Source organism: Podarcis erhardii (assembly GCF_964252035.2).
Source record: "Podarcis erhardii genome assembly, chromosome: 1".
Classification (NCBI taxonomy): domain Eukaryota; kingdom Metazoa; phylum Chordata; class Lepidosauria; order Squamata; family Lacertidae; genus Podarcis; species Podarcis erhardii.
In genome coordinates, this window is record NC_138497.1 from 7,674,379 (window position 1) to 7,692,847 (window position 18,469).

The 18,469-nt window shown below is 44.0% G+C and overlaps 1 protein-coding gene across 5 annotated transcripts in view; it reads right to left on the minus strand.

Annotated features, from left to right (window-relative positions):
• The window catches only part of KTN1 (kinectin 1), a 108,061-nt gene that overhangs the window by 60,529 nt on the left and 29,063 nt on the right, over positions 1-18,469 (minus strand). For all 5 annotated transcript variants that reach the window (XM_081858685.1, XM_081858688.1, XM_081858687.1 and 2 more), the window contains exons 2-9: positions 16,966-17,523; positions 14,656-14,793; positions 9,400-9,576; positions 7,101-7,231; positions 6,217-6,333; positions 5,552-5,692; positions 4,290-4,396; positions 2,487-2,619 (exon numbers count right to left, since the gene is read on the minus strand). In XM_081858685.1, the coding sequence (XP_081714811.1) occupies positions 2,487-2,619; positions 4,290-4,396; positions 5,552-5,692; positions 6,217-6,333; positions 7,101-7,231; positions 9,400-9,576; positions 14,656-14,793; positions 16,966-17,488 (1,467 nt within the window). In that variant the 5' untranslated portion in view covers positions 17,489-17,523. The remainder of the gene's footprint in view (positions 1-2,486; positions 2,620-4,289; positions 4,397-5,551; positions 5,693-6,216; positions 6,334-7,100; positions 7,232-9,399; positions 9,577-14,655; positions 14,794-16,965; positions 17,524-18,469) is intronic.

Here is an 18,469-nt window from a genome sequence, read left to right on the forward strand (position 1 = left end):
ATCCAGGACGCCCCATCATTTCAGGTATTGGCACTATTACAGTGGGTGTCTCCGGTTATATGGACTCTGTTCTGAAACCATATGCCATCAGTGCTCCCAGCTATGTACGTGACACCACAGATTTTCTGAGGAAAATACAATCTTTAAATAATCTTCCCAACAATACTATACTAGCTACTATGGATGTGGAATCTCTGTATACCAATATCCCACACAACGATGGTTTACAAGCTATAAGGAATACCATTTCAGATAAAACCACAGCGGACTTTGCTACCAAACTCTGCCAATTTGTCCTTACCCACAACAACTTCAAATTCGGTGATGACCTGTTCCTTCAGATCAGCGGCACAGCAATGGGCACCCGCATGGCCCCACAGTATGCCAACATCTTCATGGCGGATTTAGAACAACGTTTCCTAAACTCCTACCCACTCAAACCTCTCTTGTACCTGCGATACATTGATGATATTTTTATCATCTGGACACATGGTCAACAGACCCTGGACACCTTCCACCAGAAATTCAATGATTTTCACCCCACCATCAACCTAACAATGAATCAATCTATGCAAGAAATACATTTTTTGGACACTACTATAAAAATACAGGATGGGCGCATAGACACCACCTTATACCGTAAACCAACTGACCGACAAACATATCTACATGCCTCTAGCTACCATCCCAAACATACCAAACAGTCCATTGTATATAGCCAGGCACTACGTTACAGCCGCATCTGCTCCAATTCTACAGACAGAGACTCTCACCTAAGAGATCTACAGCAAACCTTTTTAGAACTAAAATACCCAGCAGATGAAGTTAGACAACAGATCAACAGAGCCAGACTGATACCCAGAGAGAACTTGCTGCAAGACAGACCCAAAAAAGAAAATAACAGAACACCTCTAGTCATCACATACAGCTCCCAAGTTAAAACAGTACAACGCATCATCAGAGATCTACAACCTCTCCTGGACAATGACAGTTCTCTTTCTCAAGCTCTGGGAGGAAGACCTTTCATTGCCTCCAGACAGCCCCCCAATCTTAAACAACTCCTAACCCACAATAATACTATAACCAGACTTAACACGGACACTGGCACCAGAGCCTGCAATAAACCCAGATGCCAACTTTGCTGCCACATACACCCGGACAACACCATTACTGGCCCCAACAACATCACACATACCATCTCGGGACTATTTAATTGCTCATCGTCTAACATTGTGTATGCCATAAAATGCCAACAGTGTCCTTCAGCTCTCTATATTGGACAAACAGGCCAGACCTTACGCCAAAGAATAAATGGACATAAATCCGACATCAGGAACCACAAGACAGAAAAACCAGTAGGAGAACACTTCAATCTCCCAGGACATTCTATACAAGATCTCAAAGTAGCTGTTCTATTACAAAGGAATTTCAGAAATAGACTGGAAAGAGAAGCTGCTGAATTGCAACTTATCACCAAACTTAAAACTATGGAGAGACCTGGTTTGAATAAAGACATTGGATTCTTATCTCATTATACATGACAAAGCCATTTTTCACCTTCTCACCCCTTGCTTTTTCCTGTTAGACCTATTGCAGTCGTTAAGAGTCGTCAACAGGCTCATCGCAGCTATCTGCCAATCACCCATTCCCACCACCCTTCTGAGTAATACCCCTCCCCACCTTCTCACTATATAGAAAGGTCCGGTGACTTCTGTTTCAGTGTATCTGAAGAAGTGTGCATGCACACGAAAGCTCATACCTAGAACTAACTTTCTGGCCCAGTGAGCCAGATCTTTTTATCTTTCCCCACCTCCATGGGACAATGCACAGGGCAAGACTTCTCACTTCTCAAGCTGCTTTCTGCAAGGATCAGCTGCTTGGTGGGAGTTCCCCACAGGTTGATGATCCAGCGGAACCTCACAACCAACATCACAAATGATGTCCGGGGGTAGGGTAGGTCGGTACAGTTTTGCAGGAAATAGCTTCATAGGAGAAAGTGGGAGCTGGCCCATGAGCTGGAGGTTTGCCAGCCCCGAAACAGAGAAGTAAGGTAAAAGATACAGTTAAGGTAACATATCCTCCATGGAACAGCTGCAGCCTCTGAAAAGCTCTTGCAGGGGATCCCCCAAATTTTAGGAGGGTCCTTTCAGGGACAGCATGCACAAGCATGCACAAGCAAAGGCAACAGCCTCATGCTGTCTGGAATGTAGCCAAGTGATTGGCCAAGGAAGGAAGGGGTCCCAGAACTTCAATTTTCCTAATGTCCACACAGATTTCTCAGCATTTAGGACACATTTGCGTATGTCCACATTTTGCCTCTGCCAATAAATGAGGGCTGTACAATAAGAATGTAGCACCCTGTTCCTAACTATCCAGCTAGAGGGTTTGCGAAACCACAGTTCTGTTTGCAGCTTTGATCATGTCTGACAGGCACGTTTGGGGACAGATGGTGTTACCTCAACCACAGAAGGCAAGATGGAGCTCACCTTTAGTTGATTGACAGCTTGTTCTGTAGTCTTCTTAAGGAGTTCCTCCTGCTGCAATTTGTTGTTCTTTTCTGTCAACTCATTCACAAGCCTAGCACAATCTTGGCGCAATTTGTTGAGCTCTGACGACTGTCTAGATACAAAGAAAGAAGATTGTTTTTCACATTACAAGGCAGTATTTGGCAGTGGGAATGTGCATCTGCTGAAAGCCAGACAGTTGCCATTGGCAGCTGAGCATAAGGTAGTATTTTGAGTGCTTAAAAAAAGCCTACTCTGAAATATGCTATCATAAAATTATTGGAACTGGTCAATTATTCTGCTGTGAAAATTCCACATTCACTGATAAGACTGAGGTCCCAGTTATAAACTACAGAATCTAGTGAAGCAATCTTTTGTTGAAGTGAGTTTTGCTGTTCTATGTGTTCATGCTTTCAAGTATTAAAAGCAGCTGAGTAAAATTTGTACCATTCTCTCTCTCTCTCTCTCTCTCTCACACACACACACACAGTTAACCCATGAGCATGAATTTCTACTACATGTGTTGCAACTACAGATTTCACCAAAAGGGTAAGAAACAGGATGTTGGAGCACACATGCCAAGTTTTCAAGGAAGACACCCTCCTCCACTGCTCCTGAAGAACAACTCCCCCCCCCCCCAAAGGTGACTTTGGGAGAACAGAAAGGATCACACATGCCCATCTTACAGGGCACGGCCAATGGTAAAAAGTGTACATTAACTCAGCAGAAGGAAACATACAAACTCCTGAAGATATAACTCTAGTCTTGGGCAGACATTATGTTAGATCACTACAGTGGTACCTCGGTTTTCGGATGTAATCTGTTCCAGAAGTTCGTTCGAGTTCTGAAACGTTTGAAAACCGAAACTCAAAACGGAAGCCTCAAAATGGAAGCCGCATTTCCTGTTCAACTACAGAGGCGTGTTCGAAATCCGAGGCATTTAACTTCCGGGTTTTCGGAGTTCGAGTTCCAAAACGTTCAACTACGGAGGTGTTCGAAAACCGAGGTACCACTGTATGAGCAACAGATGACCAAGAGACAAAAGACTGGCACTCTGTTCCAGGTTTTCATCTGCTCTCCTGATAGCATTAACAGTGCCACTGCTTGAATTAAGGGGGATGCATACCCCTAACATTTGTGAAGACCCTGTCCTCCAAGCTACTGTTTCTTGAAAGCTATCGGGGGTGGGTGGGTGAAAGAGTTGGCTAAAGTTGGTCAAACTCCACACCCACCCACTCCCCGGCCCCATTCTGGCATCCCAGCTTTCCACTGCCATAGTCATCAGCACTACGTGAGCATAGTCCATCTGCTTAGGAGAGCGAGTTCTCATGCCAAACCTTTCCTGTTTAGCACTAAATTACAAAACAAACGCTGACCCTGTGCTGATATAACAGCTGAAGAAGACTTAAAACAATAGAAAATTAACACTGAGCCTTTAATGAATGATGAGTACCAGCAGACTTCACACCAGACTGATCCTCTGTACATTTTGGAAAAGCAAAGAAGAAGAAGAGGCCAGATCTATAGGGACAGTGAAGTAAAAACTACACCATCATCCTATGAGCCGCCATGGCCCGATACACAAAATGATGTGGCTTTTCCTCAATAACCTGAGTTCCTCGATACATTGCAATAGGTCTAATGGAGGTATCCTTAGCTAGTACTATATCAGGCACAACTAAAGTCCACAGCCTTCAAGAACACGTTGCACCAGGCACTTCATAATCATAATTTTAGGGCAAAAGCTACAAAACTTATGTTTTAGTGGAATCACCAGTAGCGTACTTGCTTTCCATTTGGTTGGTGGAAGTACTGACAGCGTCTCTCAAGATACCATTCTCTTGCTTCAGGCGATTAATCTCCGCCTCCATCTGCTCACGAACTTGCTGAAACTACACAGGGAGAAGAAAAAGCAACAGCCAACTTCCTTAAACCAGACTATTAGTTCAGAAAGAGGCAGGACTGCATTTCATGCAAGACAGATTTTTAAAAGGAATATATCGTTTAGCATCCAAAGAATTGCAGATTCTAGTTGTTAAAGCTGCATAGATCACTTGTGGGTAGACTTCAGGCTGGTAAGATCTACTTTTAAAAAACTACAAAAAAACCTAGAACCCCAAGATGTATGAACCAGAGCCATGTGCAACAGACTAACAGACAGAATGAAAGAACAAGGTGCCTCTGAGCAGGTTCTGAGTCTAGTGATTGGTTTGCAGTCCCAGAACTGCACTGAGCTGAACTCCTAATCCTTTGACAAAGTCCACCCCGGTTAGCTTTCTTTCAGCAGCCTAGGTGGTATGAAAAGGTGTACCGCTGCAGCTGCTATTAAACAACTGGAAATCAGAAAAGTGCTTGATGATCTACTGCAAATCAGCCAGAGATCTACCGGCAAACTCTAATCTACTTTCGCCCCACCCCTGGCATAGGCAGACTTTTAAGCGTGAGGGCAAAGTCTGATGTAATCTCAGAAGCTGAGAGGCAGGGAGAAGAAAAGAGCCTGGGAACTTCCAGTGATGTGGAATTCCAGCAGCCCACATGCCTCACTGCCCTTCTTCTTCCACGACTTTTAGAGGCACGGTTATACAAAATCACCCCCATCTATTAAAATCTGCTTTAAAATATATACCTAATAAAATCTATGTACTATCTTGGCCCAGAAGACAAACCACAAGATTCTGCAGTGCAGGGGCTGGCCAAATGTCCTGCAGAGTCCTCTTAGCCCACCTCCAGAGGTGCTTTTACATATAAGATGGAAAGTCAGCTCAAAATCACCTTGTGCACTTTCTGCTCTGTACTAAAGTCAAGGAAAGGCTTTTGTCTTGTGAAGGCGCACCTGCGACATTTCTGCATCAGTATTGCAAAGCAGCAGGAACCATTTTATGCCTCAAGAGTGAAAATGCCCCTGAGAGGCTCCACAGAAGAGATAAAAATCCTACACTGAATTTCACTCGCTGGTACTTCAACAAGCAAAATGAAATGTCCTCTGCGAAAGGAATTGTCACCACCCAAAGCATCTGCTCAGCCAAGCAGAAGTGGGAAGTTTTTACCTTCATCTTCATCTGCTGGTTTTCTTGGTAGCCTACATGGATCTTGTTTTGAAAGACTCCATGGTCCTTTTCCAGGGTGCCAATTTTTTCTCTCAGCTTTGCTGCCACTAAGCTGCTTCTTTCCTTCTCTGAAACTAGCTCCTAGGAGGGAAAAAAAATGATGCCTCACTTCTACAAGCAAACTTCAACAAATGCAACGGATGGACAAAGACAGAATGACAGCAAGAGCAGGTGTCTGTACATCATTTTCTCTTAACATTAGGAACAGGAGTAAGGTTTTTAAGCCAAAACCTTCAAGTTTTGGGAATGAGATTTGGAGGAAGAGGGGGGATGCATGGGAAGCAATGGGGTCATTTTAAAGAGCACTAAATGGTTGGGCAACTCAGAGTAGGAGAGCTGGAGGAGGAAAAATCATGATACAGCTAAATATGGAAGTTGAGAGTAGAAAGATTACAATCTTGAAACTTAGTTTGTTGATTATAAGCAGAAAGGGATTGGGGTTAGGAGAGTGTTGAGATGGTTATGCAGGTTTCCCTGATGCCTTCTCCTTACCCCATTGTAGCATTTTATTTACATTCCCTTCTCCGCTGCTGAAAAGATGGCAAAAGAAGCCAAACATCACAGACCCAAACTGACGCACCTACGTGCCCTGTGAGCCACCGTACCTGTGAGAGCTGTTTGCACTGCTCCTTCGCAGTGGCAGCTTCTTCTTTCACAGCAGCAAGCAGTTTGTCCTTTTCTTGAAGCTGATGCAGGGCTGCTGCCGTGTCACCCTTACTGGCCTGCAACAACCAAGAGCAAAACAATGACAGGCAGGAAGAGCCAGGCTGGACTATAGCTTATCATGACAAGAATGATGTCCCCTCTCCCCTTCTAGCACAGCCACAGCTAGGGTTTTTTTTTTAAAATCAATTACAGTTTAGCATTACATCCAAACCCAAAAAAGTGACTAATCATAACTATGGTCTGGCCCTGTTTAGGGAAGTTTTTTTAATGTTCTGTTGAAAGTTGCCCAGAGTGGCTGGGAAAACCCAGCCAGATGGGCGGGGTAGAAATAATAAATTATTATTATTATCATTATTATTATAAACAAACCAGCTTCATAACCCATGGTTTAAAGCTCGGCTGTTTCAACAAACTGTGGTTAATCTTTATTATGTTAGTTTTCTGACAAGCTGCCATTAGTCAAAGATGGAAGAGAAAGCTTCCCTTGCAGCCATGCCACAGGAGGGAACCTTCAGAAAATAACTTCTGAGGATCAATACTTATGACACCAGTGTCAGAAAAGGCACGAAGCACGTAGTGTGAGAACGACTGTCTCTGTTCTAGTGTTTATTTTGTATGCAAGGCTTCTAGGCCACCTTTCAGTAACACTATCAGGATGGCATAAGAGAAGACAGTAAAAGCATCAGTATAAAATCATGATTAAAACTAGAAATACCGACAGGTCGCAGAAGCAGTGCTTGCCCAGAAGTGTTAGCCTCAAGTGCTCTAGCAAACCCAACACCCTCCTTTCCAGTCAAGTGCTGTGACCCAAAGTAGCACTTACTTTCTGCAGAACGTCCTGAATCACATTCGATTTCTCCTTCAGCAGCTCCACCACACTCAAGGCCTCCTCTTCTGTGAAGATCATATTCTTCATAGCCAAGAGAAAGTCCTTAAATTTTACCTCGGCGTTTTCTGCAATAAAACCCACCAGCAACATTTAACATACAGGGGCATGTTTGCTACGGGAGGAATTCAACGTTGTGCTGGCCAGGATGATGGGAGTTGTAGTCCACAGCTTCTGGGGGACACCAGGTTGAGGGAGTCTGATTTGTGGTACACTATCAGAGAACATGCTCCCCGTATTCAACAAGCCATTTAGGACCAGGGAACTGCATTCTTTTATGGAACAGAATGTGACCCAACAACTCCCCTCCTCACACATACAAACAAATCACACTGCAACCAGCCAAAAAACCCTGCACAAACACCATGCAATAGAACGAAGTATCATTTAACTCCCCAAATCTCCATCCCCTCTCTTTTCCCTCTACTGCACAATGTCTATTACAATAGTGTCTCATACTGAATTGTAAACGAACTGTGAAAAGACTATGAATTGCCAGTGGAGATGCTATTCATACTTTTCCTTGTTTAACTGCAACACAGGAAAATATTTAATAAAAACTAATTTTAAAAAATCCATGCAGGATTGTGTCAGTCCCAGATTACTGCTGGAGCAACACAATAATGCCCTCTCTGGAACAACCACGGGCCTCTGCCCTAAAGCAAGGCAGTATCCAACCTTAAGCAAAGAGGCTAGCCCAATGTAAACATCACCAGGCCCTGACAAGGGGAAAGCTTGGCTCAAAGCAAGTGTCCTCAGAGCTCCCAGTAAAGACAGGAAAAACTTTTTCTGATGCCCCCAAGAAGCAGCTTACTGATCTGCTGAGGGGAGTGTTTCTAATTTGGGTTGGCAAATCCCAGACCTCACAGGAAAAGAATTGCTACATTTGGATAAGGCTACAGATTATGGGGAATGTCTAAAACTACAACCATCGGCCGCTATTTATCTTTCTTTTCTGTGCAGCCACTAAGCTCCGTTTTCCTTGCGTATTTGAAATTAAACGTCAATAATAATAGTAAAGTTGCAAATTATGGTATCAACAGCATAAGGAAGCCGGACTAGAGGAATGGGGAGTGGGGCAGGGGAAGGAGAGCAGAGGCAACACCGGAAAAACTGTGGCCTGATTACCAATGTGCATGCTTGCCAGGTCTATGCTTCAGAGCCAGCCACATGTTATGACTGCTGCAGGACACATCGATTTGTTACCGTTCACACAAGGGTCTTTTGCAAGAGATGTGTGTGTGTGTGTACACAAGCTTTGCTTCATTCGCATTGCTTGCTAAAAGGATCCTGTGCCAAAAAGATTGGCCAGTATGTCCTGCTGCAATTGTAACATGCAGGACTGCACTCAGTCCATATTATCTGCCACCCGCACCAATGCTCACGTAGTCACATTGTGCTTCTGGTACCATTTAACCCAGTGTTTCCCAAACTGGGGTCTCCAGGACCATCATCCCTGACCACTGGTTTTGCTAGCTAGGGATGATGGGAGTTGTAGTCCAAAAACACCTGGAGACCCAAGTTTGGGGAAAACTGATTTAACCAGTAGTAAAAACCTTCAGCGAAACCTGCTTTGTCTCTCATAGCTACAGCATTCAGCTAACTCAGAAGCGGGGAGAACCATTTTCATGCTGAGAGTCACGTTCTCTTCTGGGCAACCTTCCAGGGTGGGGGCATGCGAAGGTGGGTGTGGCCAGAGGCAAAAGTGGGTGGGGCAATGGATGCAAATTTCACCTTTCTGAAGTAGGCTAGTTCCTAGGTACACCCACCCCCTCTACCCTCCCATCCAGGCAAGCAAGTTCAAGGGCATATTCCAGCAAGGCAAACACACACAAGGAGAGGGCAAAGCAGGACTAGCAGTGAGTACAGCGTGGTGAGAGCTCCTGGGGCCAGACAGATAGGCTTGGAGGGCCATACTGCCGTCCAAGCCTCAGGTTTGCAACTCTACAGCTAACGAGATTCAAATGTCATTTAGGGAGGCACATCTGGTGGGGAAGGGGAAGGAGGAGACTGAGCGAAGCTAATTATATTGCAAGACTAAAACTCCGAAAGATTCCCTCTACTTCCGGCCCGTTTACAGGAAATTGCACATCTGCCCACATCTCTCCTCAACCGTGAAGGAGAGAAACATGATGGAAAGGAAACCTCAGCTCTCGCCGCACGGACCACATTTCCACGCTCTGCAGCACAACCCCACAGGCCTCCCTTGGCCCTGCCATGTCCTCGACCGCAGTACCTTTGTCGGTTTCATTCTTCAGCTTCTTGGAGTTGCTTTTCTGCAGCGCTTCAATCCCATCTTGTTTCACCAAGTCAGCCGCTTCTCTCTTTTCCCCTGCCAAGTTCTGGTCAGCATTATCCATCAAAGGGATATACGTCGTTGCATGAATCAAAGGCTCGTCTACCAATGTCATGACTGGAGTTTTAGGGAACAAAGGGCACACAGGCAAAAGGTGCTTCGATTATTCAGAAATTTATCAGTTTCATAATTTTTGACCTGGCAACGTATCGTGAATCATGGTGTGTGTGTGTGTGTGTGTGTGTGTGTGCACGCGCGCTCTTACACACACAAGCTCTGTGCAAAAACCACAATGTGGGGAAATCCATGAAGCCAGTCAATGCCTCTACAAAGCTCCATCCTTATTTCAGACTTCGTCATATATTGCGATGTTGAAAACCAGATCTCGACCAGCCCCAAGACACACTGTATCAGGGTAAGAAAACCCTAAAAGATTCCAGGTTATTTTAACTTTAATTAAGAATGGAGTAAGAACTTTGGCTCTCACTTTGTCATCAGAAGTCATTATGCAACACTACTAAAGATCACAGCTCACAATTTATTATGCAACACCACTGGAGTTCATAGGTGGCATAGACCTGAGTGTAACCAAACACACACACACACACACACACACACACACACACACAAATATGCACGGAAGAGAACAACTGAAAAGCTTTAATTGTAGAGTATGGCTGGGCAACCACATGGTTATCAGATGTGGCACCATCAACGGAGACTGTGGCGCTTGGCTCCTTGCATTGCAAGTCCCACAACTCTCTACACCCTGGTTCAGTACACCAAGGCATGAGAAGCTGCGCATGTACCAGTGAATGCATTGTTGCATGCCTGACATGCACACAAACACAAAAAGCTTAGGCCATCGGTTGCTGAATCCTTGCCACAGTTCCAGCAGATGGTGCTGCAACCACCTTAAATATTCACCTTGCATCTTTCACCCACATAAGCAAGTCTAATAATCCAAGCAACAATTATTGCTTATGTGGCCAACATTAGCTGTGCTTCCTCTTTGACCCCTTCGGGCTGCAGGGGTGGGAACAGAGCATGCCTGAACACTCCTTCCACCAACCCCATTCCTTGGGTCTTGGACAACCTACAGACACACAGAACAGTTCTTCTGACTGCACCAACAGGCCTTGATACAGGAACTGCCATCCACATCCACACCTAGGCACCAAGAGAACTAGTCATCAGATTTCCCTTCCCCATTGCATAACCCTTCCATGCCTAGGCTTGCCATTCAGCACAGACGTCTCTTTCTCACCCACCCCTCAACCATTTGATGAAACTTTCTGAGTTTTTTCTAATCACATGATGTAGTATAGTTTCAAGGGTATAGGGTAACAAGCTTTAGGGAAGTGGAAGATACGCCCAATGACACTACTTTTAATTTTTTTTTAAATGATTTGAAAGCATTAATTGAACCATACCAGTTCCTTATCCTGAGAGCTAGTTTTTCGGGGGGCGGGGTGTCCCTAATGCAGGGTTCAAACTCTTGCTCAGTGCATGTCACAGATACTGCCTGCATTCTCCCTGGCCTGTTTTTGGATGTAGCCAAGCCATGAGGTTGCAAGTCATTAGAAATTTGCAGGCTCATGGACTGCAGACTACTCTCAATGCAAAGTGCTGGCCATTACCGTTAAAGCCTTATTGATTTGGAACCAGCACATTCACAAAAACCATCTCTCCCCATATGAATCTGTCACTCCACCAAGATTAACTGGGGAAACCCTTGTGCATATCTTGCCATCTTCCAGGATGCTGTTGGGAGGAACATGTGCAGCACCCAGGCTGAGAAACTCCCAGCCCAGGAGACTTAGCTGCCCTACACAATGAGGTTAATTCTGATGCCACTGCAAAACGTTTTTTCATTCTTACAGACTTTCAACCGGATCAGAGTTTGATTGCACTTAGTTGTTCTTGCTTGTTTTGTTTCAAAACTTCTTACTGTTTCAAAACTTCTTACTGTTTCAAATTATAAATGTTGAACACATTGGGCATTTTTTAAAACAACAACAACCTGGAAAGCAGATCAGAAATGCTTTCACAGAAACAACAATTTGAAACCATGAAATGGACTTAAGAGCCCATGGTTTGAAGTTCCTTGTTAGTGGCAGGCAGCTATGGTTTGCCCAATTTGGATGTCACAGCAAACCATGGTCAGGGCAGGCGAGGAAAGGGAGAAAGAACTATGTGAGAGAAGGGGGGAACCACGAGGCAGTCACAAACCATGGTCTGGCCAATAACATCTGAACTAGCCTCCTCTGCACCCATGAGAACATGTAACCTCACAGAGTAGCTGTTTCACATAGACATAACAAAACAAATTCCTTCCAGTAGCACCTTAAAGACCAACTAAGTCAGTTCTTGGTATGAGCTTTCGTGTGCATGCACACTTCTTCAGATACACTGAAACAGAAGTTTCTAGACCCTTCTATATAGTGAGAAGGTGGGGAGGGATATTACTCAGAAGGGTGGTGGGAATGGGTGATTGGCAGATAGCTGTGATGAGCCTGTTGACGACTCTTAACGACTGCAATAGGTCTTACAGGAAAAAGCAAGGGGTGAAAAGGTGAAAAATGGCTTTGTCATGTATAATGAGATAAGAATCCAAGGTCTTTGTTCAGACCAGGTTTCTCCATGGTTTTAAGTTTGGTGATAAGTTGTAATTCAGCAGCTTCTCTTTCCAGTCTATTTCAGAAATTCCTTTGTAGTAAAACAGCTACTTTGAGATCTTGTATAGAATGTCCTGGGAGATTGAAGTGTTCTCCTACTGGTTTCTCTGTCTTGTGATTCCTGATGTCCGATTTATGTCCGTTTATTCTTTGGCGTAAGGTCTGGCCTGTTTGTCCAATATAGAGAGCTGAAGGACACTATGGTTTAGATTTTGTTGTAAGTGATGGTGTTTTCTGGTCACATCTGTTTGGATTCTGTGGCGGAAGCAGTCAATGTACAAGTCCAGTGTGGTATTGCGTCCATCAGGAGGGGTCCATGTGGAGTCCCTTTTAGTGTAACATTTTTTCGGTGGTAGTTGGTGGTCAGTGTTCTGTTGGGAGGGTGGTTGTTGTTCTCCAGTGGGTTGAGAGGTGTTGTGTTCTGAAGTAGTGTCCTCAAAGTAGCTGTTTTACTACAAAGGAATTTCTGAAATAGACTGGAAAGAGAAGCTGCTGAATTACAACTTATCACCAAACTTAAAACCATGGAGAAACCTGGTCTGAACAAAGACCTTGGATTCTTATCTCATTATACATGACAAAGCCATTTTTCACCTTTTCACCCCTTGCTTTTTCCTGTAAGACCTATTGCGGTCGTTAAGAGTCGTCAACAGGCTCATCACAGCTATCTGCCAATCACCCATTCCCACCACCCTTCTGAGTAATACCCCTCCCCACCTTCTCACTATATAGAAGGGTCTAGAAACTTCTGTTTCAGTGTATCTGAAGAAGTGTGCATGCACACGAAAGCTCATACCAAGAACTGACTTAGTTGGTCTTTAAGGTGCTACTGGAAGGAATTTGTTTTGTTTTGACTATGGCAGACCAACACGGCTATCTATCTGTAACCACATAGACATGTTTCAGCCCCTTCAAGAGAATCACTTGAGCACCTCCACGCCGCTCACCTTGACCAAGAGGACAACAAGAAGCAAAGATTGTGCAGTGCTTGCTATTAAATCAGACATAGAGTTACTGCCTGGATTCTTGACATACCATTGCTTGACCCATGTGTCAAACCCTACTGCCTTGGGCGGTTTACAGGAAGACAGAATAAAGATTTCAGAGACAGATAAATACTGATGGACCAGAATCTGATGTTCATTTTTCTTACAAAAGTGACCTAGGCACATTCCTGAAAGGGAAAACAGTAACAGCAAAAGAAGAAAACACGGCCTGTCCTGAGCTTTAAAGCACTAATAGCAGATATAGAGCAGATGAAATGTTCTGCTTGCTAAGAAGTTTATTGTGAATAAAGCTTTATAAGGAGGCAGCGCTTGCTTCATCAGGTTGCATGAAATGATCGACTGGGTCAGTGTGGCATTGTGGTTGAGTAGAGAGTCCAGGGTTCTAAACCCCACTCAGTTGTGAGCAGCGGTCAAAATTTGCCAGGCACGTTTTGCACCTGGCTACTGGCCACTTGTGACCCAGTGAAGATGCCCAGCCCCAGGGTGGTGCCTGATGTCTCCAACCTCTGGAGGCGCATGCCTGGGGTTCCTCGGATCTTGCCTGTTTTCACACGCTCACAATACACCCTGTAGAATTCTATCTGTGATATTTTATCTGCACAACCAGAATGAATTTCAGGAACCAAAAGGTTTTCTCGAAAAATACGACTTTTGAGCCTTCTAGCTCCCAAATGCTAACTAGACATTCCATTTGGCATCTAGCTTATATATCTGAGTTTCTAACACTAGTTGTAAAGCTCACTAGGACCTGTCACCTTCTATCAGTCTAACTTACACTACAGGGGTAATAGGAGTATAAAATTGGAAGCAGCGGATAGAGAAGAGAGAGAATTATACAAGCTGCCTTGAGGTCCTTGGAGGAAAGGAAGAATAGAAAAATAAATAAAACAATCACACCACACACATACATTTTAAGAAGTGTCATTCTGTAAATGTGCTTACATGCATGTACATGCACACACAATCAATGCAGGGAGGAACCGTTTGTAATGCGACATCAAAAATGAGCACACACAGGGAAAGGAGAGAGAAAATGAAATGAGAACAGCAATAGCATACGTAAGTCTATCAATCAAAGTTAGCAAGATCCTATATGTATAGGTCAAAACGTCATTAGATTTAGATAGATCCAATAGAAACTTGGAAAATTACGTTCTGAATCAGCCCTGGCAAAATCATATCAAATATGTCAATGAACTCCTGTTCTGCAGCCTCAAGCTTTATCTGCCCCTAAAGACGTTTTGCTTGAGTAGAGCAACCTTGAGGTCAAAAGCAAAATGCCCTGGGAGACTGTACTGTTCACACACGCAGCGAGGGGTTACAACAGGCTCTCTATTCCTTCCCCCTTCTGAACTGGCCTGGTGAGTACCCTATTTTCCCAAACATTTTTGAACAGTGTCTCAGAATTCAGAGGACAAATCCTGAAAATTAAAGTCATGGCAGTTACTCCATCCCCACTGACAATGAAAGGATCTTAAAAGAAGAGTGAGAAAAAGAAATCTGTATCTTACCATTATCTGTCTTTTGTTTCTTTGCAGAAACTTTCTTCTTGCCTGATACACTTTCTTGTTTTATCTCATGATGCAACAGGAGAGGGTCCTGCTTTTTAGTCGGGGACAAAAATGAATCAGTCTTGGCATCCTGGTCATCTATAAAAGACAAGACACATCAGGCTTTAGAGTGATCTAACATGGTATGTGTGCATGCATATATGTATGTATTTAGACACTGTCAAGATAGACCTCAACATTCTGCCACACTCTTAACATGACTAAGAAACAGAACACAGACTGAGGCTATGCAAGGAAGAAGAGCCTCAACTGTTAATGGTTGGGCTCTCAAGATACAGGGGAATGGTATAAATGCTGAGCTCCATCGGTTTCCAAGTCTTCACCTTTACTTAATTATGAAATTGAATTCACCCCTGTAGGGAAGCCAGAAGGTACACACTGCATTTGGGAACAATGCAGAGGCAAATTTGCCCAGCACCCAAAAATGGGTGACTCCACTCAACAGGAAGCCTACAAACAATATTGTATGTTTTAAAATTCAATTGTAAATAATCTAGAGACTGTCCTGTGTTAGGTGCCATCTAACACAGTGCTGTGTCACTGTGCCAAAGTGAGACATGCTTACACACCAACATCAATAATAATACCATGATCCTTACAATATACAAGCTCTGTCTCCGTACATACCCTCTCCTATCATAATGACAAACATTTTGCTAATATGTAAAGAAACAGAAGTAGTTATAACTTATTTATCAGAAGCACCTGTGCGGAAGGCTTTAAATATAGGCCAGCAGAAGAGTTAACACAGAACTGCAACCAAGAAGGAATAGTGGATTAGTAATATCAAAACTGTTTTTTGTTTTACTCTGAACATCTGGGTCTGGGGACAAGTTCTGAATAGCCCAAAAGCTTGCTTGGACCAACAGAATATGCCTGTTTCTGAAGCTGCATTCCACAGATACGAGGCAAAACTCTGCTCTAAGAACACCAGGAGGTGCAAAACTATCGGGGGTTCAGCCCCCCAATAGTAGAGGTAGCAGGCAAACTTTTAAATGCCAATATGACACTTTACATAGCAAAGCATTTACTGAAATACTAAAGAGCCACTTCTTCATGGAAGTCCAGGGGTTCTTAAGCAGCAAGGTCTGCATCCTTATTCCACATCTGATTTTGAAACTAAGTTTTGCAAAACATTGCCTCACTTGTATTGCGCTCAGACCACAGAGCTGCTAAGACTCAGGTCTAGGGAGATTAGCCGTGAGAGCAAGTTAACTACACTTCAGAATATTGAATCACTGCAGTATTCTTCTAAAAAAAGAAAGAAAGCCTAAAAACTGCAGCATATAGAGCATCTTGCAGCAGCACCTCAGTAGCAATCATCAAGTGTGCACATAAAAAGCAGCACGTTTTTATTGTGAAAAATAAAGAGAAGAGAGAACAGGGTGGAAGGGGACTGGTAGAGAGATAACAATCTGGTATAATGCAAGAACATCAAGCAATTGCAACACAGGATGCTGGTGCAGAAGTAATCTGGAAATGAGGAAAGACTGCATGCTTTGACGAGAACTTTTATGCTGAACCTGTGACACCAGCTAGCCTTCAAGCATACTGGAAAGTTTTTTTACTATATCTTAACAGTAGTGATCAAATGCAGGGTGAAGAAAGTGCCTCATGCTGAAACTATTCTCCACTCCTTTTATATTTCCATCTTTGCTATCCTTAGATAAGACGGTGGCTTACTACAATACAGCACCAAAAAGTGTGGGATTTATTGGGTGGGGAGCAGAAATAAATGAGTCCAATTCTATGGAGGCAGCAGGAGTTAGCTAGCAGTTCCACAGGGGCTGAAAATAACCCCAAACCTCTTTTGGAAGCATTCTGCAACAAGACAAAGCTGCTTTCAGACAACCTGCTTATTGAGCCCAAAGTCTGCAGGAAGACTATATGACACCACATCAGGGAATTAGTGTTATCACACACTTTCCAGAGGATTTCCAGATTAGTTTTCCTTATGGCAAAAGTGCCTAATTTTTTTTTTGGGGGGGGGATGTGGGTTTGCTGTACAAGAGTGCCAAACCCACTCTGCTTGCACAGCCTGAATTTATCATCAATCAAGGCCTATCTGTAAAACACTGTATTTTAAACCGGGAGCAAAGCTGTACTTAGGGCAACGCTTGTGGAGGTGAGAGAAAGCAGTAAAGATATATTGTGCCATTTTGTATTTTAATCCATCCCAACAGCTTAGGAAGCTGTGTTGGCTAAACCAAGCCCTCCCCCCCCCAACCCCAAATTCTAGCATGAAGATACCTATTCCATTCTTCTGCTTCTTTTGTCCCGCCTTCTTCTTTGACCCAGCTCCATCGGACGGTGGGGTGGGCTGTTTCGTAACAGGTACTGGCTCCACTTTCTTCCCTCCAGACTTGGTGCTGTCCGGGTCTTTGGGCGCCTGCTCCTCTGGGCTACCTTTACGTTTCTTCTCCTTCTTCTTCCTCTCTCGGAGGCCACTGGGCGCCTCTGTCACACCCAAAGGGGCAGTAGGGATAGGCTCCTCTTCTGCCCCCAAAGCATCAGATAGCTTGAAGTCTCGAGGGGCGCTTTCCGAGTCAGACTCGTGGAGGTTCCCATTCTGAGCCTCTTTCTTCTTGCTCTTCTTCTTCTCTGCCTTCTTTTTATCAGCCTTAGCAGGTGGAAACTTTTGGTCCCTCTTTTGTTTCGCGAGGGCTTCATCGTACAGAGTTTCCTTCATAAAAAGCCAGAAGAAAAGGAAGATAACGGCTATCACGACAGACGGGACGAGGACAATGAAATAGGTCGACTCGTAGAATTCCATTTTGCTTTTCTTCACTACTGCCTATAAGAATAAATCTGCAAAGAAATAGAGAAAGATGTTAATAAGCAAACATTTTTTAAAGTCCATTTTTAAAGAAGCAATACAGGAAGAAGAGGGATTCTTTAAAACATTAAAGGGAATCATGACATGAAAACTATCAGTAGTGGACAAGGTTTTCTGACTAGAAGCTGCTCCTTGCTAGAGGTGCTTGGTTGGAAAATGCTGGGCATCCTTCTGAATTTTTGCAGGTTATTTCCTAGGAGCACTTCTATGATCTTGTACACCATTTTCATTTTTTTAAATCCCCTCCAAAAATTGATGCCCACAAAATGCAAGGGAGGGAAGCAAATTCCTTTTGGTTCTTCCCCTACACCCAAGAACTTAGCACAAAAACCCCTGGACCAATTTGTTTGTAATTACGTTTCTTTAACCTAGGGAAATCTCTCTCACACACACCTGAATGCTATTTTCAAACAAACTGGCAATGAGAGTCTTATCGTGGCATTTACAGCCCATTGTTTGCAAAGTTGGTTTGCAATGGGCGCTGCCCTTCTTTTTCCTCCTGTGGGCCAAAAGTTGAAGCCCCGCAGGCTGTGACGCTGCTCACATCTGACACACACCCAAGCTCAGAATGCACAGGCTTCCTTGTCCCCCATTCAAGTTCACACAGTTCAGGGCCACCTGGTGCCAAGACCAGCTACCCCCCAGGGCACAGCTCCAGAGAGATTGAAGAGCAACACTACTGAACAAGTCGGAAATGCAAAGTGCAGAAAAGTATCAGAGTCCACAGCAAAGTTATGGGGGCAGCTTTAAATCCATAAGCTTTCATGGCAGCTCAACCACACTCTCCAATGTTTAGAGATCAGGTGTGTCCCTGAACACACACACAGCAAACACGTCTCTGGGAATCTATAACCAGACAAGGCTTCCGGAAGCGCAGTCATCTCATGCTTTCAAGAAATGTGGCTGGTCCGCAGAATT